The 18,801-nt window shown below is 52.4% G+C and overlaps 1 protein-coding gene across 11 annotated transcripts in view; it reads left to right on the top strand.

Moving 5' to 3' along the window:
* The first annotated feature begins 1,036 nt into the window (after window positions 1-1,036).
* ANKDD1A (ankyrin repeat and death domain containing 1A) overlaps window positions 1,037-18,801 on the top strand; it is a 29,661-nt gene continuing 11,896 nt past the window's right edge. For 7 of the 11 annotated variants that reach the window (XR_012507750.1, XR_012507751.1, XM_074366331.1 and 4 more), the window contains exons 1-7: window positions 1,497-1,541; window positions 4,721-7,005; window positions 7,452-7,550; window positions 12,239-12,343; window positions 13,039-13,137; window positions 16,441-16,539; window positions 17,052-17,150. Coding sequence is in view for 9 of the 11 variants with exons in the window: in XM_074366331.1 (XP_074222432.1) it covers window positions 6,688-7,005; window positions 7,452-7,550; window positions 12,239-12,343; window positions 13,039-13,137; window positions 16,441-16,539; window positions 17,052-17,150 (819 nt within the window). In the remaining 2 variants the exon portion in view is untranslated. Of the gene's footprint in view, window positions 1,542-4,720; window positions 7,006-7,222; window positions 12,344-13,038; window positions 13,138-16,440; window positions 16,540-17,051; window positions 17,151-18,801 lie in introns of those variants that run through there. The other 4 variants (XM_074366330.1, XM_074366335.1, XM_074366333.1 and 1 more) reach the window with 4 other exon arrangements.

Raw genomic sequence — 18,801 nt, 5'->3', positions numbered from 1 at the left:
TCTGTGCTTCAGTTCCTCCACCATAGTATGGTGGTAATAATGTCCACTTCATAGGGTGGTTTGGGGGACAAAATGAGATAATCCACAGAGTCCTACTGTGGGTCTCATTAATTATTAGCTAGTATCATTACGTTCTTTTTCTATAGAGGTACTGGGGATTGAACCCAGGGTCTCCTGCATGCTGAGCATGTGCTCTACCACTAAGCTATATCTCCTGATCCCCCCTTTATGTTATTTTTCAAAGGTCATCCCAAATGCTTCCTCCTCCAGGAAGCCTTTCTGAACTGCACTAATGATAAAGATATTTATCTTCCTCTGATCCCAGAAGAACTAGTAATGGCTTCTTACGTTGGGGTAGAGATGCCTTGGGACCCCAATATCCCCAGATTTAAAGAGTCTATAAATGCCTAAAAGGCAAAGAAGAGAAGACATGGACATCCCCCAGTGTCTGAAGTGCAACCCATTCTGATGGGTTCAATGTGTATCTTTTTGTTTGTATGTCTTTGCAGATCTGTGTTCTTTAGTGTGCAATCATTTTTATTGATACCGTGTTTTAGTCTCATTTGTTTTTTTCACTTTTTCCGCTCTACCACTCGGTGTTTGAATCCTTGTTACTCTGAGTACACCTGGTCCCTTGCATCTAAAGTTGCATTGTAGTACATTTTACCCATCCACCCCCACCCCCACTGTGACATTTAGGTTGCCTCCCACTCCCGACAACCACAAAACAAGCCAGCAACAACAACCTCTTACATGTCCCTTTATGAGCCTGTGGAGATGGAGCTGGATTTTAGAGTCATCGTTGGCTGGGTTTAGTTTTCCTCATTACAGCCAAGACTCTTTTCCAGGAAGGCTACTCCTGCCAGCAGTGCACCTGGCTGTGACACCCCTCATTCCCCACGACTATCTGGCATTATCCAGTTTTTCTCATTTTTGCCAGTCTAATTGGTGTAAGTGATATCTCATTGTCATTTTAACTTGTATTTTCCTGATCATGAACAAATCTGACCATCTCTTCCTATGCCCGCAGGCTTGCCTGAGGTTTCCGTAACTTCAATGCCCAAGTGCTTGGGGTCTGACTTGCAGCGCCTGGGGGCGCCAGAGCAGGCGCCGAGTCCGGAGCCAGGGGCCTGCTGGAGGTCTGCACCCGGGCCCAGGAGGCTGGGACAGCTCGCGGGGGAGACACGCCCAGCGGGACCTGCGGAGCCTCGAGTGGCCCCGACCCGCCGGGCCGTGCACAGGTCGAGGGAGTCCGAGGACACACCTGCAGTCTGGCCCGGGATGGAGGGCCTGCGGGAGGCCGCAGAGCTGCGCGCACATCATACCCAAGGGCCGAGGAGGGGCGAGCGGTCCGGAGGAGCGGCTGCCGCTGGCTCCCCGACGCCCCCGGCTCGCCCACCCCCAGCTCAGCGCCCTTTCCCTGCGCTCCCGGGGGTCCCGCTGGGCGGACGCGCGGCTCGCGCCCGGGCAGAAGCGCGCGGGGGCTGCGGAGCGGAGCGGCGGCGGCATGGACGAGGAGCTGGCGTGGGAGACCGGCGGCCGTGAGTCGCGGGGCCGGGCTTGGGGGTAGGGGGACAGTCGGGAGCGGGCCGAGTACCCCGCACCCCCTCGAGGGCGACCAAGGCTGCGATTGGCGTGGTTTGCGTGGCCACTGGCGTCCTGGCTTCCTTCCTCCGTTCCTGGAGGAACGGGCATCAGGCCGTGGGGACACTGGCTGCGCATCTGGGACTCCTGAGAGCAGGGAGCTTGGGCAGAGGAGACACTAGCTAGAAATAAGATGGTAATGCGATCCTTCACTGACTACTTTGTGCGCCAGTCCGAGCCACGACAGGCACGTTATTTGATCTTCACAGCGGCCCTATGGCTTGGACAAAATGTCTTCTCCATTTTGCAGAAGAGAAAGCTGAGGCACAGAGTAGTTTAACAAGTTGCCCGAGGTCACTCATCCTTTAAGTAGTAGAAATGCTGAAGGCTGCAGCTTCTCCAGAATGTCGAGGCTGGATGCAGAGTGAGGACCGTATCAGATGGGGAAAGTGAGACCCAGAGACGGAGGTGTGGTGTGCTGCAGAGGGGATGAGGGCACCTCAGAGCCTCCCTCTGGGGGTGTGCCCAGTGCCAGGGCTTCTAGGCGGGGCAGCAGCATCCCTGTGGGCATCAGCTGGCCTGGGGGCCTTTGGCTGCACTGCCTGGTGAGGGGAGAGAAGGATTGTGCCAGTGAATGGGGGTGGGGTTGGGGGCTCTGTCACATGCTACAAACAGTATAGGGTTCTGCCTGGGGCAATCCCTTAAGGAATGTGCAGCGATGGAGCTTTTGGATGTGTGGGATGGAATTCTGGGTAGAGGACCCAGCCTGGACAAAGGCTCAGAGGCCAGAGTGCACTGTGTGTTTGATGTGGCCGGAAAGAGGATGCATGGGTTGAGGTGGATAGAAGAGGTGAGATTGGACTGGGTTTCACTGGCGCTCTGCAGGGTCTGCTTGCTCTCAATGGACTCTTGGCTGTTTGCCAGCTCAGATCAGGTTGCCTCCTCCCAGGCTTCAGCTACGAGAAAGGGAGTCAGAGCTGGAAGGGATCTCAGCAGATCACCCTCCCCCAGCTTTACACCCGGAGGAACTGAAGCCCCCAAGGGGGATGTTTCCTGCTGTTAGAAAGTGGCAGAGTGGGTACTAAACCCCAGCTTCTCGAAGCTCACACCTGAAGGGCCAGATCGTTCGCCCACCCTGGATTGAAAGAGCCTTCGGGGGCGAGGGAGGGTGGGCCTATCAATGGGCACCACTTGGAAGGCAGTGTTTTCCCCTCTCCCCTGATGTATTGACTTGAAGCTTACCCCCTCCCCCACACCTCTTTCCTTCTATTTACTTGGGCTTGTGGTTTGCTTTCCCAGGGGACTAATGAGTCTTAACTGGGGCAACATCTTATAGTACAAAGGCCCTGAAGAGGTTTAATGATTTGTGTGTCACTCATTCATTCGCAAATATGTGCCACGGCCTGAATTTGGGGATACAGTAGCTCACAAATTAGACAGAAATTTCTCCTTTCATGGGTTTATATTATAATGGGGGAAGCAGACAATAAACCTAATAAATGTATAAATATAGCACACGCCAATGGTGAGAGGTGCTGTGGAGAGAAGCAATGCAGGCAGGTGGGTAGGGAGGGTATTTCCTTGGTTGGAGCTTGACCGGCTCAGAGGGCCCTGAATAAAGGGGGCCCTACCACCTCTAGATCGTTGGCCACCAAAATTTATTCTCTGATCTTTTGCTTTGGAGGAATAATAGTGATGGTGATGGTATTATTTGCCAGTGCCAGGGGCTTTTTACATCTTATATTTAATCATTATAATAACCCTGCAGGGCAGTTCATACCCCCATTTTGCAGGTGAGGAAACTGAGGCACAAGAAAGTTAAGTAACCTAGCTCACACAGCCAGAAAGTAGCTCAGCCATGGGCCAGTGGCTCTGAGGTCCATAGGTTGCATCTGTGAGGCCCAGAAAGCCCCAAATCCTCTCCTGTATCTGGAAAGCCACATGAAATTTATCTGGAAAAACAAAGTGATGCCAGGCCTGTCTGTCACCTAAACACATCCTAGCCTTCCTTGCCAAGACACCGGCCACCTGTCCCTGGATACACAGAGGGGCTGGGTCTGGACATTCGCACTGGACCAAACTTGCAGGATGGGGGTTTGGCAGCAATAAAATCTCAAATTACATACTCTGTCCTGATTATGAAAAAAACCAGCAGATAGATAGCTGTCCCTTGTGCTCATGTGTCTAAGCCTTCCTGAAAGAAGGACAGGCATCTGTTAATCTGGGGATTTTCAGTGTCACTCATGGAAGCAGAGTTTTGTGAATTCCCCTCTGTGCTCAGCTTTGAGCCTGCTGGGAGTTGTGGTGGATCAGTAAGGGTCAGGTGTGGCCAGGGCCCGCAAGGAGCTTGTGGTCCAGCCAAAGAGACTAGCTGTCTTCACAGGCCAAGAGCAGTCAGGGTGACGGCAGCATGGGGGGCCAGTAAGATAAGCCCTGGACCACATCACCAGGCCTGAGTCCTCCTGGCCTGGCCTCCAACCCTCTGAGCCCTCCGCTGCCTATGAGAGGGGCTGGCAGCGGGGCTCAGAGGTTCCCTCTAGTCTGAGACTGTCTGAGATGAAGGTGCAGCGATGAAGATGAAAAGCGTGCAGAGACCACAGAGAAGTCACATCGGAGTGCGCCCCAGAGCCGGGAGGCGAAAGATGGTTAGGATTTGGGGATGAGGAGAGAAGAGGTGGAGGGGCAAGGACAGGGAAGCCAGGTGCACATACCCAGTGCAGTGAGTGGCTCAGTAAACCCTGGCTGCCTCCTTCCCTGGACAGAGCCATGGAGAAGACAGTTGTCAGCTTCGGTGGGAATGAATGCCATTCCCTTCCTTCCTCGGGAGCAGCAGTTGGAGTCATGGAAACTGGATGACGGGGCATCTCTCGGTGGAGGGGCACACACCTGGCTCCTGTGGATGGTCTTGCTGATGCTCTCCGGGTTCTGCCGGGTCCCAGTCGTGTGGACGCTCACGTTAGAAGGAGAAGCAGCCTGTCTGGGGAATTCCCTGACAATGAGAGGGCAGGGAGGCACCCCCCCCCCCCACCTTTCTGAGCTGGGAGTCCATCTGCCTGGGAGAGGCTGTTCCCTGCTCCTCCTTGTGCAGTGTGAGGGGCCGTCCCCCCTCATCCTGCCCCCCTTTTTGTCCCCCCAGTGCTTCCCCTGGAGAGGCAGCTGCACGAGGCTGCCCGCCGGAACCATGTCGGAAGGATGAAGGAGCTGATCGGGAGGAGGGTCAACGTCAGGGCCAGAAACCACGTGTGTACAGGGGCACCGGCTGGGGACAGTGCCATGGTGTTACCACCACTTGGGAGGGACAATTTACAGAGTCCAAGGCAGGCACACTGGCACCTGTTAACCCTGGGGAGGCTCAGGCTCTGTCCTTCTTGCCTGCATTGTCTCAAGGTCTCTGAGGCCCAAAGTCACGGTCAGGATTCCAACCAGGCTTGGGCACTTCTAGAACTTGCAACTCTTAATTCCTGTGATCCATCCAGAAGGCTCCCCCAAGAAACAGAGGTTAGGGTCAGGAGGGCAAGGGGTCAGAGTTCAGGAGTCAGAGGCTGGCAGAGAGGCAGATAGGGGCAGGCACCTGGAGAGACAAAGATGGAGTGGTGCCTGCGGTCAGAAGTCCAGGGATTTGGGACCAAGAGAGGTTGAGCACGTGTGAAGCAGCAATTTAGTTCAGTTCTCTGAGGGCCCGCTGTGCCTGGTGACTGTGTAAAGCTGCTATTGGCCCAGGCCTGATCTGAGGGCTCAAAGCCCAGGCAGGGAGGCAGACCAGGCCCCGCAAACCAAGCCTCAGGTCTGCTCGTGGGGTGGTGCATAGCCTTTTGGAGAAGGGAACAAAGGGAAAAGCCATTCTGCCCGGGGTAGCCCCTCCCTAATCTGGGGCTTCTAGCTGTCAGGAGCGTCTTAGAGGAGATGCCAGGGCCTGGGTGAGAGGCCAGTGGGGGCTGAAAGTGCTGAATGCGAGATTCCTGACTGCAGCAGAGGCTGCTCTGTCTGGTTTGGTGTGACAAGGGTATGTGACCTGGGTCTTCAGAGCCCGCTGGGGGCTCAGTAATAGCGGCAGGAATTCTGGGGTATGCCTGGTGTGTTTTAGTTTTCAGAGCACTCATCCACCTGTTTCCCACTGGTCCCCACTCACCCCTGGAGAGGTGAGCAGGGCAGAGAGGATTAGTCCTGTTTATAGAAGGGTGCAGGCACAGAGAGGGCAGCTGTGACCCCCTAGGTCACACAGCACATTATTGGTGACTGGAGCCTTAGTCTCAACTCCTGGGCAGGCACTGGCAAGGAAGCATGGACTTGGAGGATGATGGGATGCTAATACCAGATTCATTCATTTATTTACTCATTGAATGATTCATTCATTCATTCAGTATTTATTAAGGGCTTCCTCCGGTCGGCACTGTACTCGGTGCTGATGACAGTAGAACCCATGGCAGACGTGGACCCTGCCCCCTTGGAGCTGGTGGTCTCGTGTGGGAGGACAAACATTAAACAGAATATCTCACAAACAATTCATTCTCACTGGCACAATTTGAGAGCATGTGGGGATCGGAGGGTCCTGCCCCACCAGAAGGCTTCCCGAGGAAGTGACATTTTTGCAGGAGCCAGTGAAGAAGGGCAGTGGCCCAGGCAGAGGGACAGCACCAGCAGAAGGAGGGCACAGCTGGTCCCCAGAGGAACCACACAGAAAATCCGTGTTTTCTTTCGTTGTCTCTTCACTTGCTGAAAACTATGAGGGAAGTGGGTTCCTGGGGCAGAGGCTGGCTTCCCCTGGGCCTGCTCAGATGCGCTGAGGGCCAGAGACCAGGGTGAACTGCCAGGCTGGCTTGACAATGAGGTGGGGAGTCAGAACCCTCCAGCCCGGTTCTGAAGAAAAGAGGGGACAGAACCCAGGTACTCAGGGTTCCTCGGGGACTTGGAGAATAGCCCTCAGACGCAAGTGGCTGCCCATCAGAGGGAGCAGCAGGAACAAAGACGTAGATGTGGAAAGTTGTTTGGCATTTCTGAGAAGCAGTGGCCAGCAGTGCTGGGCCCCGTGGGGCCTCGTACCCAGGGTTAGGAGTTTGACCCAAGAGCAGTGGGAAGCTGTGAAGAGTTTCAGGTGGGGGACAGATGAATCTAGACATGGCATTTTACTGTGTTCATTTCAGCTGCTGTGGCGTGGAAGAGGAGGGGGCCCGAGTGGGGCTGGGGCTCCAGCCAGCTGGTCATCGGAGCCAGCAAAGGCCCTTCCACCCTGCAGACCAGCTGTCCTGGCCGGGAGGTAGGGAGGGTTGGGAGGTGGGCCAGGCAGCAAGCTGGTGCCACACGGTTTCCCCTCCCTCCTACCAGGTGGGCCGAGTGGCCCTGCACTGGGCTGCGGGCGCAGGGCATGAGCAGGCGGTGCGGCTGCTCCTGGAACACAAGGCTGCTGTGGATGACGAGGATGTGGTAGGACTCCCCCCCCACCCCACCGCCATGGAGGCGTGTCTGTCTGCCTGTCTGTCTCAGGGTCGGGCCGGGGCATCGGAGCTCATCTGGGTCTGCGAGCCAGCTGTCATCGCCCAGGTCGCCACTGATGCACAGACACACAGATGCCGGCTGGGCAGGGAGTCTGAGTTTTTGGAGACTAGTGACACTGTGCTGATCCCATTTTCCCCTTGCACAGTCATGAAGCTCTCTTCATTTTCAAGGGCCTTTCAGTTCTCAGAGAACCTTTTTAGTCCCTCGTGATGCTGTGTGAACAGGGAGAGATACAGGCTGTAGAACAGGTAATTGGGTGGCTGGGGAATGTCATCGGGACGGAGGTCTCTTATGATATGCCACAGGGCTCTGTCCTGGCAAGGCAGACACGCCTCACACTCTCCTCACTTCCTGCCTCGTGTCCTCTCCCCCAGTTTGGTATGAATGCGCTTCTCCTGTCTGCCTGGTTTGGCCACTTACGGATCCTCCAGATCCTGGTCAACTCTGGGGCCAAGATCCACTGTGAGAACAAGGTAGGGCCTTGACTGGCAGCCCTCCTGCTCCCCCTGCCCCTGGCTGCACAGGTCTGCCCCCACCTCTGCTGCCTGTCCCCATCGCTGTCCCCTCTGTCCTCCCACGTGCCTCTGCCTGCCCCAGCTTGCCCCGGCCTTCCTGAAGCCGCAGCTGAGCTCAGGCCGGTGAAGCTGGGACCCCCACTGCTTCTACTGGGGCTGGGAGAAGGGCCTGGAGATGCCTCTTCCATCAACACTGAAAGCCCCTTTCTCCCCTCGCCACCCGGGGCCCTTTACCACTCTGTGATGGTGGGACCGTCCCGGCCCCTCTGGCCAGCCTCCTGTTCACAAAGAGGATTCAAACTAACAGCCTCAGAAGATTAAATGAGAGGGAGGTGGGGCCTTCGCCCTCCTGCACGGCCCTGTCTCCCTCAGGCTCAGTGTGGCGGGCTGGAAGGAGCAAAGCACCTTTTAACAAATTCTGGGACCTTGGGCAAGTTATGTTACTGCTCTGAACTTCCATTTTCCCGTTTGGAAATGAGAGCGCTAAAAGCTAGTACCCACCTCCGAGCTGAGGCAAAAGCAGGTGGGGTGCTGCGTGTCAAGCACCTGGCTCAGCGCCTGGCATGTTAGGGAAGCTGGCAGCCCCCTGTTGCTCACTGGTGTGGGCTGTGGTTGGAGGGAGGAGGGCCCCAGGGAGTCACAGTGCCCAGAACCCCTGCCCTGGTGTCTCACCTTTTAGGGGATCGGTGGCCTTATGAAAATGCCAACACTTCAGGGCCAAATACCTTTGGCCAGGAGTTCTCAATCTTGGTCCTTAGAGAGAGAGAGAATTCAGGGAACCATGGACTTGGGTGGGGGAAAAAAAGTACTTTTTTTTTTTCTCAAACTGGCCTCTGCTTGAATATTTAGCATTTCTTTTAATGATGAATGTAGGTAGTGTAAGCATTACCTGTGACTTTGTCACTAGGACAAAATGTAGCTCTTTTCATATCACATCACAGTTTCTGCAGTTATCTCAAAATATGATTTATGCTCACGATTACTTAGAAATCATGGCAGTTATTATTAGACCTTTCCCTGCATCCTGTTGTTTAATGGACCAGTCAAGCACACATATTAACTAGATTTAAAATTGGGGTTTTAATGTTTTGATAATTCTATTTCAATATCGTTTTTCTTTTGTGGAAGGCAGAATAGTGTTTCTCCCCCACCCAAGATGTCTGTATCCTTTTTTTTTTTTTAAATGTTTTTTTCCTTTCCTTTGGGTTTTTCTTTTTTGGGGGGGGTAATTAGGTTTATTTATTTATTTATTTCTTAGTGGAGGTACTGGGGAATGGACCCAGGACCTTGTGCATGCTAGGCAGGCGCTCTCCCACTGAGCTACACCCTCCCCCTCCAGATGTCCGTATCCTAATCCACAGAACCTGTGAACTCCACAACGTAACACGGCAAAGGTAATTTTTCAGATGTGATTTAGTTAAGGCCCCTGAGATGGGGAGATTATTCTGGATTATCCACACGTGCCCACCTGTCCTTTCAGGGGACAGAGGGAGGCAGGGGAATCAGAAGAGATGTGATTGAAGGAGGCAGAGGTTGGAGGGATGTGAGTCACTAGCCGAGGGATGCGGGCAGCCTCTAGGAACTGGAAAGATCGGGAGATGGATTCTCTTAGAACGTCCAGAAGAGAAGCAGCTCTCCCAACCCACTTCAGACTTCTGACTGTAAGATAATAAGTGGGCATTGTTTTAAGCCACTAAATTTACGATAACTTGTTAGCAGCAATATGAAACTAAAACGCCATTGTAGGCCTGCATGTTTGATTAAATTTTTCCCAATTTTTTTTCTTTTCTGCATTTAAATAAACATCATTTTGAGAAGGGGTCCATAGGCTTCACCAGACACCAAAAAGTGCCATGGCACAGAAGTCTGCCCTGGGCCGTTGTCCGGATCTTGTTGGCAGCGGTGGGAATGTCTGATGGCTCCCAGTGAGGGAGTCCCTAGGTTATGGGCCACAGGGCCTGAGCCCAGAATGTGGGAGTGAGAGAGAGAGGGGCCCTCAGAAGGGCACCCTGTGAAGACACCCAGGTTCAACCAGAGGGTCCTCAACTCTCAGAACTTAGGTGACCAGTTTACTTGCTAATTTACTGCTTTATTACGAAGAATGTGAGTCATCAACAGCCCGATGAAAATGTGTGCCTGGCTTAGCCTTAGAGCTGCTCAGTGGCCCTGGGGAATCCAGGGGCTGTTGCAATGAAATTTGCTGTAAACACAGAAGGAGCCTCCGTGTTCTAGAATGAAGGAGGCCAGGTCTTAGGTGTGTGCGGAGGGCAGGGCTCTGAGTAATGGACTCTTCTACTTAAGCAGATCCACTTTGTATTAATTTTCTGTTTTTGGTAGCAAACCATCCTAAAACGTAGTAGCTTAAAGTAACAATGATTTATTATTTTTCATACTAATGTCATTGGCTGGTCAGTGGCTCTGGCCTTGCCAGGGCCCACTTCTGAGAACAGTCAGCACATGCCTGGGGCCTCTGCAGGCAGGGGGACTGCTGGGGATGGTGTGGCCAGGTGGTGGCTGATGTTGGTCCTGGACACTTCCTCACGTGACTGCCCCAGGACATCACAAGAGCAAGAGCGGAAGTGGCAGGATTTCCTGAAGTGTTACTTCCACCACATTCTACTGGCCAAAGCCCAACACAGGGTCAGCCTTGTTTCAGGGGGAGGAAAATACTGGATTCCTCCTCCTGATGAGAAAATTAGCACAGTCTAGTTGCTTGATCTTGTGACAGTTTCTCAATCTGTCCTGGTTTTCATGACCTTGCCACTTTTGAAGAGCACTGGTCAAGTATTTTGAAGAATGTCCTTCAATTTGGGTTTGTCTATTTTCTCATGAGTAGTTTGGCGCCACAGAATGTGGGGAAGAAGACCACCAAGGTCAAGTACCCTTCTTATCGCCCCCTGTCTGGGGGCATATGATACCAATGTGACTTGTCACTGGTGATGTCATCTTGATCCCGTTCTGACACCAATCCCAATGTGTGTTTTTTCTCTATCACCAAGCAGTTAGCTCAGTTCTCCGTGGACACTGACCGGTGTCCACACATTTAACTCAGTTCTGACACTGCCTGGAGATAGCGCCAGATTCCGCAGGGTCAGGGCTCAGTCCTACAAGACTGTCCCCATTTCAGGTGCCCGTCAGAAGGCCAGGTGGTTGCCTGGCTATGCTGCTGGCTATGAGTCAGAAGTTCCCCCGACCCTCCTCCCAGGTTTGATTAATTGGCTAGAGCAACTCTCAGAACTTCGGTAACCAGTTTACTTACTAAATTACTGGCTTATTACAAAGGATATTAAAGGATATGGCTCATCAACAGCCAGATGAAGAGATGCATAGGGCAAGGTCCGGAACGGGGGCTTCTGTCCCTGTGGAGCTTGGATGTGTTCTAGTTCACCAACCTGAAAGTTCTCCGAACCCCATCCTTTGGGGTTTTTATGGAGGATTCATTATGTAGACTCAATAGATTAAATTTTTGGCCATTGGTAATTGATTCAACTTCCAGCCCCTCTCTTCTCCCCAGAGGTGGGGAGGTGGGACTGAAAGTTCTAACCTAACCACAGTTGCTTCCCTGGCAACCAGTACCTAGGGGTGTCTCAAGTCACCTCATTAACATAATAATCACTTACCATTTAGGAGATTCCTAAGGTTTTAGGAGCTCTGTACCAGGAACCAGGAAGAAGACCAAATATGTATTTCTTATTATAAATCACAATTCCACGCTTGACCACTTGGTTAAAGTGGTGTTGGCCAGGTTTCTCCACTGGAATGTTCGCATTTTTGCCTTTCCAGTCTCTGTTGTTAGAAACTCTTTGTGGTTTTAATTTGCATTTCAGTAATGACTAATGATGTCAGATACCTTTTCATGTGCTTATTTGCAACGTATATATCTTCTTTGGTGTTCAAATTATGTTTTAATTGTATTAATTTCTTACTGATGAGTTTTTAGAGTTCTTTATAAATTTTGGGTGTATTTCAAAGTAAATTGCAGACATCAGTGTACACGTCACACTAAATAAATACCTCAGCATACATGTTATTTACTAGAGTTCACATTCTTTACATACAATGAAATACACAAATCTTAAATTTATACTCACTGTGATTTGACAAATGCTGCTCCCATGTAACCCAAACCACTGTCAAGATGTAGAACACCGTTCTATTGATTTTTATGACCCGTTGATGGTTGCAATCTATTTGAAAAAATGTGCCCCAAATAATCTAGCTGTAATGCGAGGTCAAGGTTGAAGCTCTGGGTTATAAACATGGGATTTGCAAACCTCCCGCACTTACTGCTTCAGGGGCTAAGAGACCTTCAGTAAAGCTAAGCACAGTAACATGAGGTATGTCTGCATTATTCTAATTTGACCTGTGACAAAATGGGGGCTCAGAGAGGTGCAGGTAACTTGCCTAAGACCACACAGCTGATAAATGCTGGAGCTGGGATTTGAACTGTGGCATCCTGGCCCCCACCAGCCCCCATGAGGCCAAGTGGGTGCCTCAGTTTTCCCGGGGGCCCATCCCCATTTTCAGTGTTGTTTCCATCGGAAAGCTGTGTTCTGGTCCCAAACACTCACCATCTGGGAGACAGCCAGTGTGTGAGCGGGGCCTCCCTTCGCAGACTGCAGGGACCGCCCTGGGCTTGTTTCCAGGACGGTCTGACCTTACTACACTGTGCAGCCCAAAAAGGCCATGTGCATGTGCTGGCATTCATGATGGAGGACCTGGAGGACGTGGCCCTGGACCAGGCTGACAAGGTGAGTGTGGCCACAGGCTGTGAGTCCTTCCCTGGGGCCTGGGATTCCTGATTCCCTGCTGCACATTCCTTGAGTGCATCCTTTGAGCCACGGGTACTGTGTACGGGACTCCGCCTCAGGGAGCTGCTGAGCTAGAAGGGGCATTAAAGCACAAATGAGCAGGACACCAGTAGGACACATGGTCACTTCCCTCAGAGAGACTCTGATCGGGACTAAACAAGCTAGAGAAGGAGCCGCTGCTTTCTGCTTCCTGGGGGAAGTGGCATCCGGTGTATGAACTAGATTTTGTCGCTATAATTAGAAAACGGGGGGCATTCCAAATGGAGGAGAGAGAGGTTTTTGCTAGAGCTTTGGAGGTGGAAAAGGGCTCTTTGTGTGTAAGTTCAGATGGACTGAAGTCTTGGAAGTGAAGGCCCAAGAGGTTGTTGGGGGTCCAGGTGGAGCTCTCAAGCCCCAGCCTCAGGAATGGGTCCTTTATTCTGCAGGCAGCAGGGAGCCACAGGAGAGTTTCAGGGAGGGAGGGGGCCTTCCCAAGTGGGGTCTTGTTGGGAAGTTGGGTCTGGGCTTTCCAGGCAGGATGTGTTGGGCAAGGGAACAGGAGAGCGTCTGGGGCACTGCAAGCCCAGGGTGGCTGGGGAAACTGAGGCCAGGTGGATGGGATGAGAAAGGTTCACTCCCTTCTCCACCCCCGCCAGCTGGGAAGGACCGCGTTTCACCAGGCTGCGGAGCACGGGCAGCTGGATGCTCTGGACTTCCTTGTGGGCTCTGGCTGTGACCACAGTGTCAAAGACAAGGTACTGTGACTGTGGGTCCCAGGGGAGGGCAAGACTCTGGGCTCCTGACCAGGATGGTCATTTGCAGCTCACCTGTACCTACTTCCAACTCTCATGTGCCCGAGAGATGGGTGCCCCGAAGACCCGCGTGTGTTCGATGATCATGGGGCAGGCATTTTTCAAGCACGCACTATGGGCCAGTCCCATGCTATGGGTGAGGAGCACAAAGATGCCCAAGACACAGTTTCTTACTCAAGGAATTCAATGCCACAGTCCTATTAAAGAGTGTGGGGAGCCAGGATGGCAAATCTGATTAGGAGTCTGGAGTGGGTTTGAGTGGGACTGCGATTCCATTGCAGATGTCTGTTGTTGGGGGGAATGGGGAAGAGTTAGGGGGATGGTAGCCACACACCCGCTGGGTAGCTGCTTGCTTTGTGTTTAGTCATCTACTGTGATTATGACAAAGGTGGGACGAGAGCGCTGAGGGGGGAGCAGTGCATTCAGGGTGGAGAGCTTCCAAGCAGGAATCCAGTACGCTGAGAAGGGGTGAGGGATGGGGACCAGAGGGGACGGCCCTACAAATGACTTGTATCTATGGCTCATTGCGAATCATTAAGCAAATATGTTGCAGCAATTTCTAAACAATGCTTCCAACAAAGGGATGGACTCCATTGTTAATCTTCTGATTAATGTGCTTAACCAGAATAGGAGTCCTGTTCATAAGCTAGTGACAGAGCTCACAGACAGACCACAAGGCCCTAGAACTGGAAGGTGTCTTCATCAAGGGCCAGTTCACCCTTCTCATTTTACAGATGTGGAAGCTGAGGCCCAGAGAGGGGGATTCTTTAGCCAGGGTCACACAGCAAACCAAAGATCGGGCTGGGTTTATAACCAGCATCCTGATGCCTAGCCCCATGCTCCTCCCTCTCACCTGGCTGCCTCCTGGGGCTCTGAGTCCTTGGTGTCTCCACCTGATCTGTCTGTCCACATCCTTATGGGATGAAAAGGTTCTGAGGTTCAGATCAGGCTGATTTCCTTCATTTTAGAAACGTGGGCTGAGCAGGTCGTGCTCCGTGCCATGCCCTGGGCCAGAACTGGGTAAACAGAGATGGGTAAAGGATGGCCCTTGCAAGGGCATATCTACCATGAGGCAAAATAAATAAATAAATAAATAAATAAATAAATAAATAAATAAATAAATAAGTAAGTAAGTAAGTAAGTAAGTAAGTAAGTAAGTAAATAAATAAATTAAAAGAAAGAAAGAAAGAAAGGAAGGAAGGAAGAAAAATGTATTCAGGGCCTCAGGAGCATCAAAACCAGAAAGCAAGAAAAGTCTAGCTTTGGTGACCTTACCCAGAATCTTGCAATCACAAATTCTAGGAAGAAGCTTTTAAAATTGCATGCCCCTGTTAAGCTTTGTGTTTTTAGCTGAGAAGTGTTTTCATTTTGGACTTCATCTGGGGAGCGGGCACGATCAGTTTTTCAAGGCTTTGGGCCACTGAAGATCTGACTTCTATTAGGAATGCCCAGCCTGCATGGGGGGACAGAGGTGGAGAGGCTGGACATCCCTGTGGGTGGAAGCGAGAGGGCACCAGGCCCAAAGCGAATGCCGCTTCCACCCAGCTCCCTGCGCTGTCCAGGCAGAGTGCCCTGGTGGGGGGTCCATGCCACCTGCAGCTTCCAAGGGCAGGAAGTGGATATTTATAATCCAGAAGGAAGAGGAAAACCCTACCCTGTCTCAGCTAACTGAGGGGCACATGTCGGCCCCCCACAGTTCACCTGCTTCCTTCCTGTCTCTTTGAACACAAGAGGCTTCACGCTGTGGCTACATCTCCCCAGCGTGATTCTCTGATTCCCGCTTGCAGCAGTGAGTTAACCACAGTGCCGGTGGGACAGGAGCAGAACACAGCTGTTGAGGGGATTTCTTAAACTTAATTTTATTTATTAATATAATATGACGATGATCATAAAGTAAATTTAAATGTTTCATCCTTGATCCTCGGTAGTAACAGCTGATTATGTGTGTGTGTATCTTTCATGGGAGGTGGGGTATGTTTTTAACTGCTGTAAGTACTGCTTTGGCTTTGGTACGTGTTCACATGCTCAGTGGGCCCTTTAAAGATCTGTGCCTAAATTCAGTGTCTTCTTTTCTTCCTGGGGAAGGTACTGACACAGGCTAGGGTGGAGGAAAGCCGGGAGGGCCCCATGATTGGTTCGGCTCACTATGTCCCCGCAGCCTTCTGGGAGCGATGAATGGCCAGAGCTGGGTCTTCCCTTCTGGATGCTCTTGTGGGGTCCTCCTGGGGACCCCCGTCTGTGGGTCCTCTATAGGGACACACATTCTCTCGGGCATGTCACATCCAGCTGCTTCCTCTTCGCTGAGGCCCCTCACCTTCCTGTTGCTTCTCTGTAGCAAGTCTCTTTAAGGATGACTTCGAACAGGCTGCCCTCCGCGGTGCCGCTTCCAACACAAAGAACATGGTGTCCTTCACCCGCCCAGTGGAGCCACCTCTCTTGGCTCTGTCACTGTCACCTTTAGACTTCTCAAGGAGAGGGGAGGCTATTCCCAGTCCAGACACATGTCAAGCTCTCCATCTCTTTTCTGACTCATTGAACCTCTTGTTGAGTGTCAGCCATGTGCCCTAGGTCCTATTTTAGGCACGTGGGGAAACTTTAGAGAACGAATAGAAATCCTTGCCCTTGTGGTGCTGGGTTCAAGCAGAGAGAGTCAGACAATGGACGGTGAATACAGTACACAAGTAGGCTGCGGAGTGTGTCAGGGGGTCAGTGCTTTGGGGAAACAGGAGAAGCAGACTAGGGTCAGGAGGACAGGGGCTGGGAGCTGCCGTTTTAAACAGTGCCATCAGGGTGGGCCGCACCCACTGAATGAGAAGCTAACGTCTTGAGCAAAGATGCAGGAGGGGAGCGGCTGGGTCATGTGGCTGCCTGGGTGCAGCCCAAGTGTGAGGACAGTCGCTGGGGCCTTGGCCTGAGCAGAGGGAGGGGATGGATCTGGAGTCCCTGAGTTGGGACCAGCTTAGACAGGAGCATAAAAAATAGGGATTAAAAAAAAAATAGTAATGTGTCTGTCTCAAAGTGTAAGAAAAGAGAGACTAGAAGTTGGCCCTTGAAAGTGCCCCTGATTTTCAGATTTTGGGTACAGTTCTCAGAGCAGGGTGGCGTTGGCCCAGCACACAGAGCTGTAGCTCGTCACAGGCTTGCTCTGTGACCCTTTGTGTCTCCCCTCTCTGGACCTCGGTGGGTTCCCAGGGCCTCTGAGGGTCTATGATTCTACTGGCCCCTCAGGAGCCCTTCTCCCCACAGGAAGGGAACACGGCTCTTCACCTGGCCGCCCGCCAGGGCCACCTGGCTGTGCTTCAGCGACTCGTGGACATCAGGCTGGACCTGGAGGAGCAGAATGCGGTGAGTCACTGCCTGGGGGACGCAGAGATGTGTGACACTGGCTTGCTCCTTGCCTTTGAGGAGCCCACAGCCCACGTGTGGTACAGTCTGACCTTCCCCTGGTGGGGCCCCTGAAGCCAGGAGCGAGGACATGTTCTGAGACTAACAGCCCAGCAGGACAGATGAGCAGCAGCACAAAACTCCAGGCTCAGTGGGGCACTGGGCATGAGGGATTTCGGAAAAGTTGTGCACGTGGTGTGTGTTAAAGAAGGGGGAGGTCTCTGTGGCCAGGCTGGCAGGGAGGGTTTCCTGGAGTAGGAGGGAATAGAGCAGGGGTGAGGCGGCTGAGATGGGGAGGAGGACATGAGCAGAGCTGTGCACGGAGGGAGTGAATGCACCATTTGCCCTCCAAGTGAGAATCGGGTGCAGGGCTCAGGGAATCACAGATAACCAGGTGTTGTCCTCAGTAGCAGGGCAGCGGGGAGCTGCAGCCATGGTGCAAGGAGTCCTCACACCTCTGTCCCGTGTTTCAGGAAGGCCTGACCGCCCTGCACGCAGCTGCTGAACGGATCCACCCCGACTGTGTGCAGCTCCTCCTCAGGGCTGGGAGCAGCGTGAACGCCCTCACCCAGGTAGCCGGGCCTCCCCACGACTCATGTCTGCCCTCGGCTGCCGAGCTGAGACTGTGTGATTCCTGAACATTGTGTGCACAGAACAGAGGCTCTGAGGCAGCAGCCCAGCTTCTGGACTAGGCGTCTCTACTGCTGAGCTCTGTGACCTCGGGCAAGTTACTCAACCTCTCTGAGCCTCATTTCCCACCTGTACACTGGGGATAGTATATACTTACTTTTTTACACTGCTGTGTGGATTTAATGCCTAGCATGGAGACCAGGACGTGACAGGAGCTCAGTACCCACTAGTGTCTTATTGTTGGGCACCTGACAGTTCACACAGCCCTTTTATAACTGTTACCTCAGAAGAATTCCCCCCATTTTACAGATGGGAGAGGTTCAGTGACTTCCCCAGGTCTCAAGCTGATAAGAAGCAAAGCTGAGTCTAGGAAGCCTATTCCTCTGACTCCAGAGCTCAGGGCCTGAAATGCTTGCCTTGCCCAGTGAGAGGGTCCCCAGCAGGAGCCTGGCTCTCAGAGCTGGGGCCTGAGTGGGACTCTGGGACAGACCTCTTCTCCCTCACCGCTGCATTTTGTAAGTCGGCCATTAGAAATTCTCTGTGTCCTTGGAAAACAGGGGTTGTGGCCTTTCTTTAGGTGGGGAGTTGGTGTTTTGTTTTGTTTTTCATTTTTAGATCAGTGACAAATCATCTTTGTTAGCTGGTTGAGTGGCTTCAGGGTCTAGAATTCTCTGTTCTAAATTTCAATAATGTAGCAAAAATAATATTACCAATGAATAATATAAATAATAGCAAAATAGTTTAAAAACGGGGATTAAAATGGTATGCTAAAAATACTTGCTTAACACAAAAGAAGGCAGTCAAGGGGAAATAGAACAAAAAAGACAGGAAATAAATAGCAAAATGGCAAATGGAAATTTAATAATAATATCAATCTTAAATTCCCCTAAATGTGAATAATGCTTTATAAGTCACAAAATATTTAATTTGCAGAACTCTTGAAAGTGTGGGAACTACTACCCCAGGGGTGCTGGGGTGGGATCCCTACCACCCAGAGAGGGAAGGTGGCTGTCCCAGGGCACCCAGCCATGTCTTTCCATCAGCAGGGTGCTGCTCCTTGGTCAGCAAGGCCCCTTCTCTGTGCCCAGCACTAGGCCCTGGGAGAGGGCAAAGACGTGACATGCCGTGGCCCCCTCCCCTATATTAACAGCACCAGACTTTAGTGACTGGGGGTTTGAGTCCAGCTGACGGTCACTGGTGGGTTGGAGCTGCGCCCTCCACTGGGCCTTGTGCTTCAGCCTTGATCTGAGGTTTCTGGCAGAGACCACATTCCATTCCCATGCTCCCACCCCTTGCCCTCGCAGGGTCATGTGGCAGGGTCTCTGAGGAGGGGGCAAACCCAGAGTGATTGCATTTCCCACTGAGAGGTGGGTGAGTTCCCACCCACCCTGTGCGCCGGCTCAGATGCGACTTTGGGAAGGCAACCAGCCTGTCCTGGTCTGCCCCATACTGTCCTGGCTTTAAAACGGAAGGTCTTGCATCCCAGGGAACCTTCAGTCCCAGGCGGTCTAGGACAGTTGGTCGCCCAGTGGGTCCTGCCTGAGATGAACACCTATCCAGGATAAAGCCCTTGGTCTGGCCCTGCCAGGCTCC

The sequence above is a fragment of the Camelus bactrianus genome, chromosome 6, assembly GCF_048773025.1.
Source record: "Camelus bactrianus isolate YW-2024 breed Bactrian camel chromosome 6, ASM4877302v1, whole genome shotgun sequence".
Classification (NCBI taxonomy): Eukaryota; Metazoa; Chordata; class Mammalia; order Artiodactyla; family Camelidae; genus Camelus; species Camelus bactrianus.
This window is presented reverse-complemented; position numbering and strand designations above follow the sequence as displayed.